Source organism: Hylobates moloch, unplaced genomic scaffold (assembly GCF_009828535.3).
Source record: "Hylobates moloch isolate HMO894 unplaced genomic scaffold, HMol_V3 SCAFFOLD_8, whole genome shotgun sequence".
In the NCBI taxonomy this organism is placed as follows: domain Eukaryota; kingdom Metazoa; phylum Chordata; class Mammalia; order Primates; family Hylobatidae; genus Hylobates; species Hylobates moloch.
The window spans coordinates 95,523,078-95,541,300 of NW_026652283.1; the positions used below are offsets into that span (position 1 = coordinate 95,523,078).

General features: G+C 36.6%; 1 protein-coding gene across 2 annotated transcripts in view; it reads right to left on the minus strand.

Moving 5' to 3' along the window:
* Nucleotides 1-925: 925 nt before the first annotated feature.
* Nucleotides 926-18,223, minus strand: part of PDCD6IP (programmed cell death 6 interacting protein) — a 77,324-nt gene continuing 60,026 nt past the window's right edge. For both annotated transcript variants that reach the window (XM_032162139.2, XM_032162140.2), the window contains exons 16-18: nt 6,503-6,626; nt 5,207-5,394; nt 926-4,295 (exon numbers count right to left, since the gene is read on the minus strand). In XM_032162139.2, coding sequence (XP_032018030.1) covers nt 4,121-4,295; nt 5,207-5,394; nt 6,503-6,626 — 487 coding nt within the window. In that variant the 3' untranslated portion in view covers nt 926-4,120. The remainder of the gene's footprint in view (nt 4,296-5,206; nt 5,395-6,502; nt 6,627-18,223) is intronic.

The window sequence follows — 18,223 nt, forward strand, 5'->3', positions numbered from 1 at the left end:
GTTTAGGGCTGCAGTGAGCCAAAATAGCACCGCCGCACTCCAACCTGGGCAACAGCGAGATCTTGCCTCAAAAAATAGAATATACTGCAAGATGGAAAAGGGCCACTTCATGTTCACAATAAAGACATACTTGATGAGTGTGAATCAGGTGGGCTTCAAAGTGTGTAAAAGCTTAAAACAGCTAAAAATACAGGAAAACTTAAAAACAATGGTAATAGATTTGAACCTCTTCACCTGTATCACCTGTGTTCATAACTTACGCAACTTTTAAGCAGAAAGGATCGTGGGAGCCACAGAACTGAGAGAAGCCAGGATCCTTTGCAGAGCGCCAATGAGGAGAAAAGGCAGACAACTTGGATGTGCCCTAAATTGATCACTTACAAACGCAAGACCAGTCATTGGGCAGGGACACTGACTGGCAGTAGCCTGTGGCCTGAGGCTCGGCAGCATGAAGCCCTCTGGTTCACAGGCTCTAGTCGGTCTGCTCACAGCAAGTTCCTCAGCCAATCCTGCCCTGTGGTAGTAGTAAATACTAAAGCAGGCCAAGCACACAGCTTCTCGGTCATCTTCACTCGGGCTGCAGCAGAACCCACCCCCACTCCCCTCATCAGCTGATTATTATGGTAATCTTGCTGATCATTTCCAAAAATTAACCTAAAAAGTGGTATTTGAAAAGAATACTCCTAGAGTAAATCACATAAGCAATGAAAAACATGGCCCATCCATGACCACTAAATTATCAGGTTGCAGGTGTAAAAAAAATAAAAAAAAATAAAAAAATAAACATTATCTTCCTTTTGTAGTCTCATGCATTTAGTCAAAGTGGGTTTTTTACATTTTCCAATTCACCATTTGTCAAAGAAATAATGGAAACTATAAAGTTGAAGAATAAACACTTTAAATAAGAATTCATACTCCAAAGAAGTAAGAATCTTTCAACTTTTATTTCTAGGATACATTCATCTGGACCTTTTTGTTTCTTTACAATTTTCCCCCTAAGATAAATGAATACAATAAAAATATAATCCAACTACCAGCAATGTTTCTAACCAGAAAAGAATCTAAAGTCTCTGGTGTGATAATATAGGATTTTTTTAAAAAATATAAACTTCATACCAGAAATAAAGCCTGAATATTCTCTTTCTTTAAAAATATAATTTTTCCTTCTTTGCTCTTCCATGTAAATCTTAAAATGAACCTGTTAGTTCTAAAGTCTATTTTTAATCCAGCAATTATAACACTACCTAGCAGGGTTTTTTCCTTTATACCTTGTTCTGTACTGTGAATCAACTAATAATTGCAAACGTCTTTAAAAAGTGAGATGCCATTTGGCTATAGCAAGATTCTTCAAGAGATGCTGAAAATTAAAAAACAAAACACTAAAAATCCCTATTAGCAAACTGAAACCTACTTAACAAATTATATTATCCTGTTTCTGAAATTAGAAAATGTATAAAAGCACTTTTGCAAACTGTAATGTTCAAATGGAAAACATTTTTTATAATCTGTTTGGACTATAAAGACTGCTGACTGGGATAGAACTTTGGGGACACAAGGCTCTGTGAAATCCATTCTTTTTTTCTGCAACTCCTTAGTTTTGAAGGGGAGGTTTATAAATTGCCAACAAGCTGGGGTATGGATACAGGAATATCTCATAAAGATTGATTGGTTTGTGGTGACACGTGACTGTTTTTCTTAACTGAGAATAAAGACCAAGGGGCACAGGGAGACTTCTCTTAGATCAATACTTTATACCAGACTGATAAAAATTAGGCAGTGTTTTCCCCACTTCTGACTAGTTCCGCTATGCAGAGCTTCATTATTTAAGTATAATCCAGTTTAAAATAGTATTCCAAAGCTCAACATAAATGGTCTGGGGATGATTTCCTTTCCTTGGTTTAGGAAGATAATAAAGCCTAATTATAAACATGGATACAACACACCTGAACCACAGAGTAATACCCTTCCAACTCCAAATCAACAGTATTATCCTTAACAGCAGTAAAGGGCTGCAATTAGCGTGATTGTCTGTGCCCAGACACAGGTGATCAAAAAGAAACTAAAGGATGAGTGAACTGACAAGAGGGAAAGGGTTTGGGTTGCTACATTTAAAAGGTTACACTAACAGAGCCGAGTGAGTCAGGTGTGCTGTGGCAGGAGCAGCTGTGGGGGCCTCCTTTCCTAGTTTCTGAATGATCTTCCTATGGCTCTGTGAGCAGGCCCGGCATGGGGAATGGGCTAAAAGGCTTATACACCTCTTTTGGCCCTCAGATGCACTTACCCTTTTCTTTGGTGCCCTCTTTCCCCAAGAGAATATTCAGGCCAATTTTGTTTTTTTCCTTTTTTCGGCATTAGTAAGACATTATAAACTAGCAAATTGTAATACCTCTAACTCTCACTGTCTTACGTTAGTATAAAGTACCTCAAGTAATAAGAATGTGGAACTTAAATGCCACTCACAGAATAGTCAAACAAGCCCATGTCACACTTTGATGAATCCAAAGTATTAAATCTTAGCAACTGATAAAGTAAAAAACTATTTTTGCTAAGGTTTAACTATTGGACTTTAAACCAACTTTAATATTCCATGAAATCAAAGGTCATTTATATTGAATTAACATGCCTTCATGTTTCCTACACACAACAAAGTTTAAAATATACATATATTTTTAAATCAATTCACTCCCTTTTACAATCATACTTTCATTCGAACATTTAAAATATAAATCCAAACTGTCAATGAAAACAACAGTGGGACAAGTAACACTATCATTAAAATGAAACAATAATGCAAGAAAAGGTCAGCGTTGAAACCCAGAAAATATAACATAAACAGATTCACTGGAAATCTGCTCATACACCTAATGTGTTCAGAAATGAACCTCACACAAAACAGATTCCACTGTGATGTTAGACAACTCATTCCTTTCTCATTTTCTCATTCCATGATGCATGTCTTCACTATTTTTACTGAGGTTTACACAGTGAGTCGATATCCTAACTGCAGAGATTAATATTAAATACATAGCCTATTCCAGAATTGGCATATGTTCCTAACCATTGTTTTGTATGCTCCTTGAATTATAAAATAGTCCAATCTTTAAGGAAAAAAAATTAAATGGCTTATATCTATTCATACATATTGGGCATTAAATGTCACTAAGTTAACACAGTAAGGTGGAAAAAAGGATAAGAGGGTACAGTAAGTGTTCCTCAAACAATTCCATTACATTATGAAGTATTGCCAATGGCGTATTTATTTTAACCAGGTTATGGGAAAAAAATCCAAGAATTATTACCAGAATTTGCATCAATTTTCTGGAGAAGCTAACAATAAAACATTAAATATACACATTTATTTGTATATTTATTTGAAGAATCTTTGGTAGCAATTGTTTGTTTCTTCCACATTATAGGACTTTTTAAAATAAATGTCAAAAATCGTTTACTCATCAGCATACGAAAGATAAACTATGATACTATTCTTTTGGTTTCCCTGTAAAACGTCCTTGATAATAACTTGTACTATTCATGCACTTAAAAACAGTATCTGTTTAACTTATATACATACAAAATGAGACTAATACCAGAAAAAAAAATTAGTAATGAGAATCAATAACAAAACATAACAATGACAACTGTTCTTAAGTAATTTATTTTAAAATTATAAGATTTACAGTGCCTTGATTATGCAAAATAGCATAATGGAAATTAAACCAAATCAATAAACCAAAGAGAAAGAAAACTTAATTTTCTCGAGTATCCATACTTAAACCATCTTTGTAAGCATCTGATGTCCCAACCGTGTCTTATGTAGAAAGTATAATCGTTTCAAATGTTTCACTTGCAGGTTTAATTTCTCATTTTCAATTTTTATGAACTGTAATGCAATTTCAAATCCTATTATACCTAGTGTTTATACTGCAACAGCAGCAAATCTCACATGTGTAATCAAATGTGGAACTGGGGCACAGCTTCTAGCTGTAGACAGAAATTATACACTGCATTCAGTCCAGGAGAGTACATTACATTAACCAGAGCGTAGAGTTTAGTACACTTATTGCAGGGTTGGTATTTCTTTCCCTCTGATCTGAATCAGCTGAGCTGCTGAGCAGACATATTACTGCTGTGGATAGTAAGACTGCTGTGGGGGCTGAGGGAAGGGGTATGAAGGCTGCTGGGGTCCTGGGTATGGAGCCTGTCCAGGACTCTGGTGATACACTGGTGGATATGGCATATTATACTGGCCATACGCATAAGGATTATAGCCCATGGGCATGGGCATTTGGCAATACCTGATAGGGAGAAGAAAACAAAAAAATCTTGATTGGTAAATCAATACTAAAAAATAAAACAATAATTATTCTAGAACTACGTTTTTCATGAAAGTCATTTCTATTTTTTAGTCTAGAGAGAAAAAAACTGTTTCAAGGCACTTGTCAGAGAAAAAGCATTCCTATCCTGTTATTAATTAAAACAAAAGAGTACCAAGTGTTTAATACTATCCAAAAAAAAATACTGAAGAAAATAAGATTAAATATTCAAGTATTAAAGAAAGAAAAAAAATGGAGACCCTTCATTTTAACGTGGCAAAACTAGTCATCTAAATACATTCCTCTTCCACAATATTCAATATTCACTTTGATGTACATGAATTTACAACTTATAAAGTTTTAATATTTGGCAGACAACATGTACTTACTAGGTAAAATTTAGAGCACATCTTAAAAGGTAGTCAAATGTTTGGATTTTTAAGATTAAGAAATTACCACAGAGATTAACCTTTAAGAAAGTGCAACCCATAATTAGATAAATTTCTATTCAACTGCTTATTAAATGCTAAGTATTCTAAGTATAGGGACGTAAACAAGGCCTTATCAGTTTTCCTATGCTACGCTCAGAAAAGGTACCTGTTTATCACCTAAAGTCCAAGGAAACACCTATTGAACTCTGTAATACAGAAGAGATTATTTAATATAAACCCAATATGCAAAACATAAAAACATAAATTTTAAAAGCCTAGGAAATAGCTATCCTATTCATGTAAGTGACCATAACATTATTTTCTTTTCTGGATAAGCTGACAGTGTTGCTTATTCATTCATGACACCTCCATCTGGAGAAGGGGTGACCCTGTTTTTAACAGGTTAGCCAGAGCCTAGAAACAACATTAGCCAACTTGGGATACACAATGTTGCAGCCTTACCCAGGATATCCTGGATAGGTGGGATAGGGTGGTCCCTGAGCCTGTGGAGGAGGAGCTGAGCCAGGCGTTTGTGATGGAGCTGGTGCAGCAGTCCCAGCCCCCACTGGAGCTGGAGCAGTAGCAGAAGGAGCTCGATTTGCTGGAAGCACAGGTGGTGGAGGCCTGGCTGGGGGCTGGGGCTTAGTAGGCTATAAGAAAAAGTCAGCATTGACTATAAAATGTTTCATATTTCTCTCAAATTGCTATTAATTAAAATTAATAAGGACATATCAGAAACTCTAGAATCCAACCAAATATATTTTTAATTCCCATTCTTAAATACCGGCTTATTACTATAGAAATATATCATAGTTGAATAATTCTCCAATCTGTAGAAGCTCGATAGCCACTGCTCTTTTCCTGGTGCCTAATATTTAGTCATTTACTGCTTCCTCCAGTGGTTGGACATTTGAGGTGGAAGGAAACAGCACAGGTACTGTTTACTACCATCATCTCCTCCTAGTCCCCAAACTTTATATGAAAAATGTCAAACACCAGAAAATTTTAAAAGAATAGTATATAAAATAATCACACATCTACCAATGAAATTCAACAACTGTTAACATTTGCCATTTCTGCTTTATCTATAACTACATCCATATATATTTGCAGAATCGTTTGAAAGTAAGTTGCAAACTTCATGACACTAGCCCTAAAGACTGCAGCATTCAAGTTCTCATGAGGATATTCTCCTACATAATCACAATACTATTTTCATCCTTAAAAAACTAATGCTATTCCCCAATGTCATCAAATATCCACTCTAAATTCAATTTTCTCCTAATTAACACAAAAAAGCTCATATAGCTATTTTTATAAACCAAAAGCAAATAAAGTTCATATACTGCATTTGATTACAAGGAAACTTTCATCTCTTTTCATCTAGAATATGCCTCTTTTTAAAAAAATCTATGACATTCACTTTTAGAAATGATCAACTCAGTTATTTCATATAAACGTCCCATGTGATAGATTTGTCCAATTGTTTCCTAATAGCATCATTTAACTTCTTATCATTTGTTTTATTTGCTGTAAACAGAAAGTTTAAGGGCTTGATTAGATTCAGGTTAAGCATTTTTTTGTCAAGAATTCTTGAACGATGCTGTGTTCTACATATTGCAAAATATCAGAAGGTTGGTTACCTGATGCAGGTGGTAACCACTAGATCCTTCCTATGTAAATCATGTTTTATCCGTTAGAACAAGTAATCATCATTAATGTAAAACCTCTGTTTAAAATATGTATTTGCCTACTAACCGGCATGGTTCTTGGCGCTGGAGTTGGAGGAGTTGGTGCATGTCCTCCTGCTGGCGAGGACTGATATGCAGGTGTAGGAATTGAAGGAGCACTAGGTTCTCTGGCAATGCTTTGTTGCAAGTCCCTTATCAAAGACAGAGTGTTAAAAATTAACATGATAGAAAAAATTAACACACATAAAATACCAGCTTTTCTTTTCTTCATACATGAAACATAGAAAATGGATTCCAAACATTGATGGTATTTTAAAATAGACTACATTTCAAATTAGTACGGCGACTATGGAAAACAGTATGGAGGTCCCTCAAAAAACTAAAACTACATCTACCATATGATCCAGCAATCCCACTGCTGGGTGTATATCTTAAAGAAAGGATATCCATATATTGAAGAAATATCTGTATTTCCATGTTTATTACAGCACTTCCAACAGCCAAAATATGAATGCAACCTAAGTGTCCATCAGCAGATAAATGGATATAGTGTAGTATATATACGCAATGGAATATTATTCAGCCATAAAAATAAATAATGAAATTCTGTCATTTGCAGCAACATGGATGGAAATGGACGACATTACGATAAGTGAAATAAGCCAGGCACAGAAAGACAAATATTGCATGTTCTCATCCACATGTGTGAGCTAAAAACAAGGAGACAGAGTAGAACGATGATTACGAGAGTCAAGGAAGAGTAAGGGGTGGGGATGAAGAGAGGCTGGAAAATAGGTACAAAAATACAGTCAGAGAGAATAAATAAGTTCTAGTGTTTAACAGCACCATAGGGTGATGACAGTTAATGATAATTTATTGTATATTTCAAAATAGCTAGAAGAGAAGATTTGGAATGTTCCCAACACAAAGAAATGATAAACATTTGAGATGAATATCCTAATTACCTTGATTTGATTATTATGCATTGTATTCATGTATCAAAATATCACATGTGCCCCACAAATATGTGATGAATATCCTAATTACCCTGATTTGATTATTACACATTGTATTCATGATCAAAGTATCACATGTACCCCATAATATGTATAATTATTTATCGATATAACAAAAACTGAAAAAAAAAAAAACTACATTTTTATTCTTGACTAGAATCTAAATCCTCTTTCTTCCTATTGTGTAATAAAATGAAGTTGTATCTTTTTTCTATTTCTGAAGACTAGGGGGAAAAAGTAAACATTTTCAGAGATCACAGTTACAGCTAGAGTAAGAAACATATCAAACTGGGCAAGTAATCCTAAAAGACTGCCCACCCTCTAATAAAAGGTAGTCCCTGGATTTAAAAAACTCCTAACATCATCTATCTAAAAGTTATCAGAAAACTACAATGACTCATAGTTATGTAGCTAATGTTTTAATCACTGTATCAGTGTTTATACAAAATAAAACAGGTGAAAAGGCTAACCTTTTATGCAAACCATTATGCAAATTTCTAGATAAAAACGTTCTGAAGATATTCAAAGAAATGTGGCATTGAGTTCTTTTATATTAAAAGATAACACATTACCTGTCACTAAGGTAAACTCATGAAAGATATATTGCTGAAAATACTATTACAATTTAGTATTAAAAATTAGAAAATTTTGTCTCCTCTAACAGTAAATTGAAATTTATCCCAAAATCACAATAAACAATACCTAAGGTAAAATGCACTCCATGTAATATATGATGTCAATCATCTTTTCACTGCACTGATTAACGTACACAAAGAAGTAAATATGACATGTCCTAAAACATCTGAGACAGTACCTTTTGCCCTGATTTAACAATTAACAGCAAAGCCCCACATTGTCTACACCCAACCTTCCCTCTCAAGGGCCCCAGTCACTCCAGACATAAAGAAAACTAGTATACATTCATCAAAAAAAAAAAAAAAAAAAAAAACTGCTTCTTAATATAAGTAAATAACTGCTTATAAAATAAATAAGTTTTTAATCAATATCAAAATTCTAAAAGGCCAGATTTTGAAATATCTAAAATATATACGTATATTATAAAGCTTTAACACAATACCTTTCTTTTCCTTTGATAAACTCTAGGGATAGTTGCAGTAAATAACACATTTATAGAGCAAATGATAATTTCCTAGCCACTTATAAAAGATATAAATCAATGCTATTAAATAAAACCAATAATGTAAAAGAGCAAAAAGATATAAAATAAAATGCCACCAGTACTATGCCCAACAACACGACAGTAGTATTCAAACCATTAGTAAAAAGAAAGTAAAGCGCACAGTAAAACATTCATTCTTAAACGCTTTAAATTTCTGATGAAAGATTTCAATGAAAACAGAAATTAAAAAGCAAAGCCTCCAGCTAATAAGTATACAAAAAAGACATATTAATCATCAGGAAAATGAAAATTAAAATCATACAATGAGATAATACTACAAACCCAGCAGAATAGCTAAGGGCAAAAATGTGGAGCAACCAGAACTCTCATCTATTGCTAGGAGGAATATAAATTAGTACAATCACGTTGGAAAACTATTTGACAATATCAACTAAGCATACACATACCCTTTGACCTAGATATATACCCAACAGCACTGCATATAACATGCTCACCAAAAGCATGTACTGTCTAAACAGTAACCATTAGCCACACATGGCTATCAAACATCTGAAATGTGGCTAGTCTGAATTGAGATGTGTTGTAAGTATAAAATACATATTAAGCCGGGCTCGGTGGCTCAGGCCTGTAATCCCAGCATTTTGGGAGGCCGAGGTGGGTGGATCAGGAGGTCAGGAGTTCAAGACTAGTCTGGCCAAGATGGTGAAACCCCTGTCTCTACTAAAAATACAAAAATTAGCTGGGCTTGGTGGTGGGCGCTTGTAATCCCAGCTACTCAGGAGGCTGAGGCAGAGAATTGCTTGAACCCGGGAGGCAGAGGTTGCAGTGAGCCAAGATCGTGCCACTGCACTCCAGCCTAAGCGACAGAGCAAGACTCCGTCTCACAAAAAAAAGAAAAAAAATACAGATTAGATTTCTAAGACTTAGTGTGAAAAAAAGTAAAATATCTCTCATTTGTAATTTTACATTGATTATATGTTATAATAATACTTTGGACATACTGGGTTAAATGAAATATTGAATTTCACCTGTTTTTTTTTAACTATGGCTACTACAAATTTTACATTTTCAATTGCATATGTCACTGCATAGTACTTCACCATATAGATGTAGTTTTATTTAATTAACCAGAACCAGACATTTGACTTGTTTCCATATTTTTACTGCTACCAGCAATACTGGACAGCAGTGACTTACAACATTCATGCCAGGACTATTTATAAAAGCTCAAAACTGGCAACTACTCAAAATATTCAACAGTAGAATAAATAACTTGTATATTCACATAATAAAATATATGCAGAAATGATAATAAAAGATCTACAAATACACACAACTATACCGATGAATCTCACAAATATAATGTAGAATAAAAGCCAGTCATGGAAGAGTACATAATATGTGATTCTATTTATATACAATGCAAAAACAGGAGAAAGTAATCTATGTTCTTACAAGTTAGGATAGCAGTTTCCCTGGAAGAGAAAGATAAAGACTGACTGACTGGGTGGATGCATTAAAAATGCTTTTAGGGTGCTGAGAATTTTCTGTATATTGATCTAAGTGCTAGTTGCCTGGGTGTACTCAGTTTGTGAACATTCAACAAGATATATACACTTATGTATACTTTTCCGGTATACATTATATCCAGTAAGATTTCAAAGGATTTTGGCCTTGAGTATTAACAATGACTTTAACAAAATAAACTCTCAGATATTCAAAAGCTAATATTATATGGCCTACTTTTCCATCTTTCATTCACCTTTCAATCACTGAGCTGAAAATACTTGACAAGTGTAAATAAAATATACACTTGTTTACAACAAACCTGATTTTTAAATTAGATATATGAAATATAAAATATTTTAAATGACAATATTCCAGTCTTTATTCCTTAGAATATCCAGAGCTTCCTTGTGCGTAAACAAGCCAATTTCCATATTTATTATTTTCTTCCTTTTTACACAAAGCATACTCTACACACTGTTCTGTGTCTTTTTACCATAACTATCTTGGAGATCTTTCCATATCAGTAAATTGAAAACATCCTGTTTTTTAAAATAGCTGCACAGCATTTCACTATACAAGTATAGCTTTACTTCACCAGCCCTGGTCACTTTATTTGTTTCTACTTTTTTACTGCTATTTGCAATGTAGAAATGAATAAGCTCATAAATATGTCATTTCTAGCATATTCTAATATATCCTCAGAATAGACTCCCAAAAACAGAATGGCTGGATTAAAGGATGTTTGAATTTGTAGTCTTATTCTTCACAGCTAAACTACCCAACACAAGGATTGCACCATTGGGTATTCTCACGGCAATGTATGAAATCTATTTCTCCAACATGTGACAACAAAGCATGTTATCAAACTTTCAGATTCTTGCCAATCTGAAAAATATTACTTCAGACTAATTTTAATTTGTATTTTATAATGAATGAGGGTATTCATTTTTTTTTTTCATTTATTTAAGAGCCATTTGTATTTCCTTGTCTCCAAAATTCTGTTTGCATCTTTTCCTCAGTTTTCTATTGGGTTTTCTTCTAGTTCATTTCTAGGAGTTCTTTTCTAAATAAAGTAAATTAGCCTTTTGCCTGTGAATAAGTTTCAAATATTGGATTCCCAATTTGTCATATCCTGACTCTGTTTATCGTATTTCTACGAGAAACTTACTCTTTTCTTTTTTTTAAATGGCTTCTGGATTTTAAGTAGGAGTTATTAGATCCTGCCCATCCCAGCTTTATTAAGAAATTCTCCTCCATTCTATTTTACACCTTATATTTCATTTACAAATTTCAAGTTTGGTCCACTCAGAACTTACTCTGGTATAAAGATAACTTTTATTTTCTAAATGGCTGGGCAGTTGTCCACAACCTCTTCTGGTTGGTTGAAGATCTTTTACACTAAATTCACATATGTATTTGAATCTATTTCTATTTTCTATTCTGTCTTTGTCTAATCATGTACCAGTACCACTGTGTTTTAATTAAAGATGGTATTATATACCTTAATATCTGGTAGAATTAGTATCCCTTCACTACTCTTTTTATTGTTTTCCTGGCTGACCTTGTTTCTTTTTCTACTTGAACTTTAGGATCAATTTGTCTAATTCCAAATGAAAAGCTGCTGACTTTTTTTTAATCAAAAGCATGTTGAATGCATATGTTTATTTATTTATTTTTTTTTTTATTTTTTTGAGACAGAGTCTCACTCTGTCACCCAGGCTGGAGTACAGTGGCGCGATCTCGGCTCACTGCAAGATCCGCCTCCCGGGTTCACGCCATTCTCCTGTCTCAGGCTCCAGAGTAGCTGGGACTACAGGCGCCTGCCACCACGCCCGGCTAATTTTTTTTATCTTTAGTAGAGACAGGGTTTCACCGTGTTAGCCAGGATGGTCTCTATCTCCTGACCTCGTGATCCGCCCGCCTCAGCCTCCCAAAGTGCTGGGATTACAGGCGTGAGCCACCACACCTGGCCGCATATGTTTATTTCTTTATTTATGTTTGTTATTAGAGATAGGGTCTCACTGTTGCCCAGACTGGAGTACAGTGGCTATTTACAGGTACAGTCATAGCGCACTACAACCTAGAACTCTAGGGCTCAAATCATCCTCCCACTTCAATCTCCCAAGTAGCTGGGACTAGAAGTGCATGCCATCACACCCAGTTGATGCATAAGTTAACTTAGAATTGACATCTTTATGAAGTTGAGTCATCCTATCCAAGAACATGTTTTTTAACTTGCTCAAGCCTTCTTTTGTGTCCTTGAAATAGTGTTTTCTTCACATAGGTCTCATATATGACAAACTTATATTTTATATTTTATCCTTTTTCTTGCTACTGTAAGTGGGTCTCTTCATCTTATCCTCCATAGGTTTATTTACATGAAAGCCACTGATTTCTACAAATTATTTTTATGATCAACAACTTCAGTAATAATTATTTTATTATTTGCAGAGTTTTGGGGTTCTCTTGGGTTTTCAAGTAGTTGTACAATCATAATGTCTATAAATAGTGCTAGTTTTACTTCTTCCTTTCCAATTTTTTAATTTCTCTCTCATGTGATTGTCTTGGCTGGTACTGCAGTACAGTATTTAAAAATAGTGCTGACAGTGACATTTGTTGTCTGTTCTTGACTTCAGAGGGAACTGTTTATAGTGCTTTTCCATTAATCACTATACTGAGTTTTGGGCAGAAATATATACACACACATACATATATATATTTTCATGTTATGGAAGCATCTATCTTCTATCTATTCTTACTTTACTGAGTATCAGAACACTCATTTTCTCAAATGCTTCTGCCTCATCTATTAAGACAAACCTGTGATCTTTCCTTTGATGTGAAAACACTGAATACTGAATACTGGAATAAATGCCCCCCTCCCCTTGGTCAGTAATTATTTTTTAACATCCTGGTGACTATTACTGGCAAATTATTTAGGACTTTTGCATCCATATTCATAACTGAAACTGGTCTGTAGATTGTTTTGCATTAATCTTTGTTAGGTTTTTTTCATCATTAAGACTAATATGGAGAATACTCATCTTTTTTTAGGCTGGCGGGGGGTGGCTCACACCTGTAATTCCAATCACCTGAGGTCAGGAGTTCGAGACCAGCCTGGCCAACATGGTGAAACCCTGTCTCTACTAAAAATGCAAAAATTAGCCAGGCATGGTGGCGCACACCTGTAATGCCAGCTACCTGGGAAGCTGAGGCAGAATTCTTGAACCCGGGAGGCGGAGGTTGCAGTAAGCCAAGATTGAACCATTGCAGTCCAGCCTGGGCAACAGAGCAAAACTCCATCTAAAAAAAAAAAAAAAAATCACCTTTTTTTAAACATTTAGAACCATTTTTAAAACATTCTAATTATTTGCTTTTTATAGGTTTAGTAGAAATATTCTAAAAACAACTAACCTGCTCTTTCTTAGAGGTAGAAGAAAATAACTTCTCTCATGAACATGAGCAGAGAGGTGAATGAACATGAACATGTTCATTCTCTGTGAATGAATATGAACAGAGAGATGAATAAAGATCTAGTTGGCTGAAAGGGTCATCAGTATAAGACTCTTTCAGCTCTTTATTACTAATGAATACATGGCTTTTTATGTACCCGAAGGACAGTTTGGATATAAAATCTTTAGCATGTATTTACTATATGATATAAAATCTTTAGCTCATATTTACTATCCTTGAGATTACAGCAACCACTCCACTCTCTTCTGGCATACAGAGCTGCCAGCCTAATTTTTTTCACCTTTTTATAAACTGGCTTGATTGTTTTGCCTGACTGCCTAAAGGATTCTGCCATTATCTTTTAAGGCCAATAATTTATATGCCTTGATGCTGACAGTTCTTGACCATTTTCCCCTACCATATGATATCCTCTTTCAACAACCCTCACTTGTTTTAAGAAAATGTTCTTGAGTATCATTAAATAAGTGTTCTGTTTACAGAACGTTAAATAACTGTTCTGTCTGGTTTATCTTCTGAGAGAAATTCAGTTTTGCCTATATTAGATCTTCTGTGCCCATCTTCTCTCTAATCCTTTCTAATTCTTTCTTGACTTTGGTTTCATTTTAATTTCCTCATTTCTACTCTGTGTTCCTGTGTGTTCTTCAGTGTTTATTCGCCCTTTGTGCTCTTTTCCATGTCATGGTTTTATTCTTCCCTTCTACTTCTTTCCTGAATTCTGACACCTCACATCTTATCACTTTCTGTTTTCTTACCATATTCCTGCAGTTCTGGAATTTCTGCTCAAAGTGTTCCTTAGAGGAGCAGTCCCCAACCTTTTTGGCACCAGGGACCAGTCTCGTGGAAGACAGTTTTTCTACAGGGGAGCGGGGAGATGATTTCAGGATGAAACTGTTCCACCTCAGATCATCAGGCGTTAGTCAGAGTCTCATAAGGAACGCACAACCTAGATCCCTTACATGGGCAGTTCACAATAGGGTTTGCGCTCCTATAAGAATCTAATGGGGGGGAGCCAAGATGGCCGAATAGGAACAGCTCCGGTCTCCAGCTCCCAGCCCGAGCGACACAGAAGACTGGTGATTTCTGCATTTCTGCTTGAGGTACCGGTTTCATCTCACTAGGGAGTGCCAAACAGTGGGTGCAGGACACTCGGTGAAGCGCACTGTGCGCGAGCCGAAGCAGGGCGAGGCACTGCCTCACTCGGGAAGCGCAAGGGGTCAGGGAGTTCCCTTTCCTAGTCAAAGAAAGGGGTAACAGACGGCACCTGGAAAATCGGGTCAGTCCCACCCTCATACTGCGCTTTCCCAACGGGCCTGGAAAACGGCACACTAGGAGATTATATCCCGCACCTGGCTCGGAGGGTCCTATGCCCACGGAGTCTCGCTGATTGCTAGCACAGCAGGCTGAGATCAAGCTGCAAGGCGGCAGCGAGGCTGGGGGAGGGGCGCCCGCCATTACCCAGGCTTGCTTAGGTAAACAAAGCAGCCAGGAAGCTCGAACTGGGTGGAGCCCACCACAGCTCAAGGTGGCCTGTCTGCCTCTGTAGGCTCCACCTCTGGGGGCAGGGCACAGACAAACAAAAAGTCAGCAGGAATCTCCAGAGACTTAAACGTCCCTGTCTGACTGACAGCTTTGAAGAGAGTAGTGGTTCTCCCAGCACGCAGCTGGAGATCTGAGAACGGACAGACTGCCTCCTAAAGTGGGTCCCTCACCCCTGAGCAGCCTAACTGGGAGGCACCCCCCCAGAAAGGAAAGACTGACACCTCACTGGGCCAGGTACTCCTCTGAGACAAAACTTCCAGAGGAACTATCAGACAGCTGAATTGGTGGTCTCACAAAAATCCGCTGTTCTGCAGCCACCGCTGCTGACACCCAGCCAAACAGGGTCTGGAGTGGACCTCTAGTAAACTCCAACAGACCTGCAGCTGAGGGTCCTGTCTGGTAGAAGGAAAACTAACAAACAGAAAGGACATCCACACCAAAAACCCATCTGTACATCACCATCATCAAAGACAAAAAGTAGATAAAACCACAAAGATGGGGAAAAAACAGAACAAAAAAACTGGAAACTCTAAAAAACAGAGCACCTCTCCTCCTCCAAAGGAACGCAGTTCCTCACCAGCAACGGAACAAAGCTGGATGGAGGATGACTTTGATGAGTTGAGAGAAGAAGGCTTCAGACGATCAAACTACTCTGAGCTACGAGAGGAAATTCAAAACAATAGCAAAGAAGTTAAAAACTTTGAAAAAAAATTAGAAGGATGGATAACTAGAATAACCAATGGAGAGAAGGGCTTAAAGGAGCTTATGGAGCTGAAAGCCAAGTTTCGAGAACTACGCGAAGATTGCAGAAGCCTCAGTAGCAGATGCGATCAACTGGAAGAAAGGGTATCACTGATGGAAGATGAAATGAATGAAATGAAGAGAGAAGGGAAGTTTAGAGAAAAAAGAATAAAAAGAAATGAACAAAGCCTCCAAGAAATTTGGGACTATGTGAAAAGACCAAACCTACGTCTGATTGGTGTACCTGAAAATGATGGGGAGAATGGAACCAAGTTGGAAAACACTCTGCAAGATATTATCCAGGAGAACTTCCCCAATCTAGCAAGGCAGGCCAGCATTCAGATTCAGGAAATACAGAGAACGCCACAAAGATACTCCTCGAGAAGGGCAACTCCAAGACACATAATTGTCAGATTCACCAAAGTTGAAATGAAGGAAAAAATGTTAAGGGCAGCCAGAGAGAAAGGTCGGGTTACCCACAAAGGGAAGCCCATCAGACTAACAGCTGATCTCTCAGCAGAAACTCTACAAGCCAGAAGAGAGTGGGGGCCGATATTCAACATTCTTAAAGAAAAGAATTTTCAACCCAGAATTTGCTATCCCGCCAAACTAAGCTTCATAAGTGAAGGAGAAATAAAATACTTTACAGACAAGCAAACGCTGAGTGATTTTGTCACCACCAGGCCTGCCCTAAAAGAGCTCCTGAAGGAAGCACTAAACATGGAAAGGAACAACTGGTACCAGCCACTGCAAAAACATGCCAAATTGTAAAGACCATCGAGGCTAGGAAGAAACTATAGCAACTAACGAGCAAAATAACAAACTAACATCATAATGACAGGATCAGATTCACACATAACAATATTAACGTTAAATGTAAATGGGCTAAATGCTCCAATCAAAAGACACAGACTGGCAAACTGGATAAGGAGTCAGGACCCATCAGTGTGCTGTATTCAGGAAACCCATCTCACGTGCAGAGACACACATAGACTCAAAATAAAGGGATGCAGGAAGATCTATCAAGCAAATGGAAAACAAAAAAAGGCAGGGGTTGCAATCCTAGTCTCTGACAAAATAGACTTTAAACCAACAAAGATCAAAAGAGACAAAGAAGGCCATTACATAATGGTAAAGGGATCAATTCAACAAGAAGAGCTAACTATCCTAAATATATATGCACCCAACACAGGAGCACCCAGATTCATAAAGCAAGTCCTGAGTGACCTACAAAGGGACTTAAACTCCCACACAATAATAATGGGAGATTTTAACACCCCACTGTCAACATTACACAGATCATCTAGACAGAAAGTTAACAAGGATATCCAGGAATTGAACTCAGCTCTAAACAAAGTGGACCTAAAAGACATCTACAGAACTCTCCACCCCAAATCAACAGAATATACATTTTTTTCAGCACCACACCACACCTATTCCAAAATTGACCACATAGTTGGAAGTAAAGCTCTCCTCAGCAAATGTAAAAGAACAGAAATTATAACAAACTGTCTCTCAGACCACAGTGCAATCAAACTAGAACTCAGGATTAAGAAACTCACTCAAAACCGCTCAACTACATGGAAACTGAACAACCTGCTCCTGAATGACTATTGGGTACATAATGAAATGAAGGCAGAAATAAAGATGTTCTTTGAAACCAACGAGAACAAAGACACAACCTACCAGAATCTCTGGGACACATTCAAAGCAGTGTGTAGAGGGAAATTTATAGCACTAAATGCCCACAAGAGAAAACAGGAAAGATCCAAAATTGACACCCTAACATCACAATTAAAAGAACTAGAAAAGCAAGAGCAAACACATTCAAAAGCTAGCAGAAGGCTAGAAATAACTAAAATCAGAGCAGAACTGAAGGAAATAGAGACACAAAAAACCCTTCAAAAAATTAATGAATCCAGGAGCTGGTTTTTTGAGAAGATCAACAAAATTGATAGACCGCTAGCAAGACTAATAAAGAAGAAAAGAGAGAAGAATCAAATAGATGCAATAAAAAATGAAAAAGGGGATATCACCACCGATCCCACAGAAATACAATCTACCATCAGAGAATACTACAAACACCTCTATGCAAATAAACTAGAAAATCTAGAAGAAATGGATAAATTCCTCGACAAATACACCCTCCCAAGACTAAATCAGGAAGAAGTCGAATCTCTGAATAGACCAATAACAGGTTCTGAAATTGTGGCAATAATCAATACTTTACCAACCAAAAAGAGTCCAGGACCTGATGGATTCACAGCTGAATTCTACCAGAGGTACAAGGAGGAACTGGTACCATTCCTTCTGAAACTATTCCAATCGATAGAAAAAGAGGGAATCCTCCCTAACACATTTTATGAAG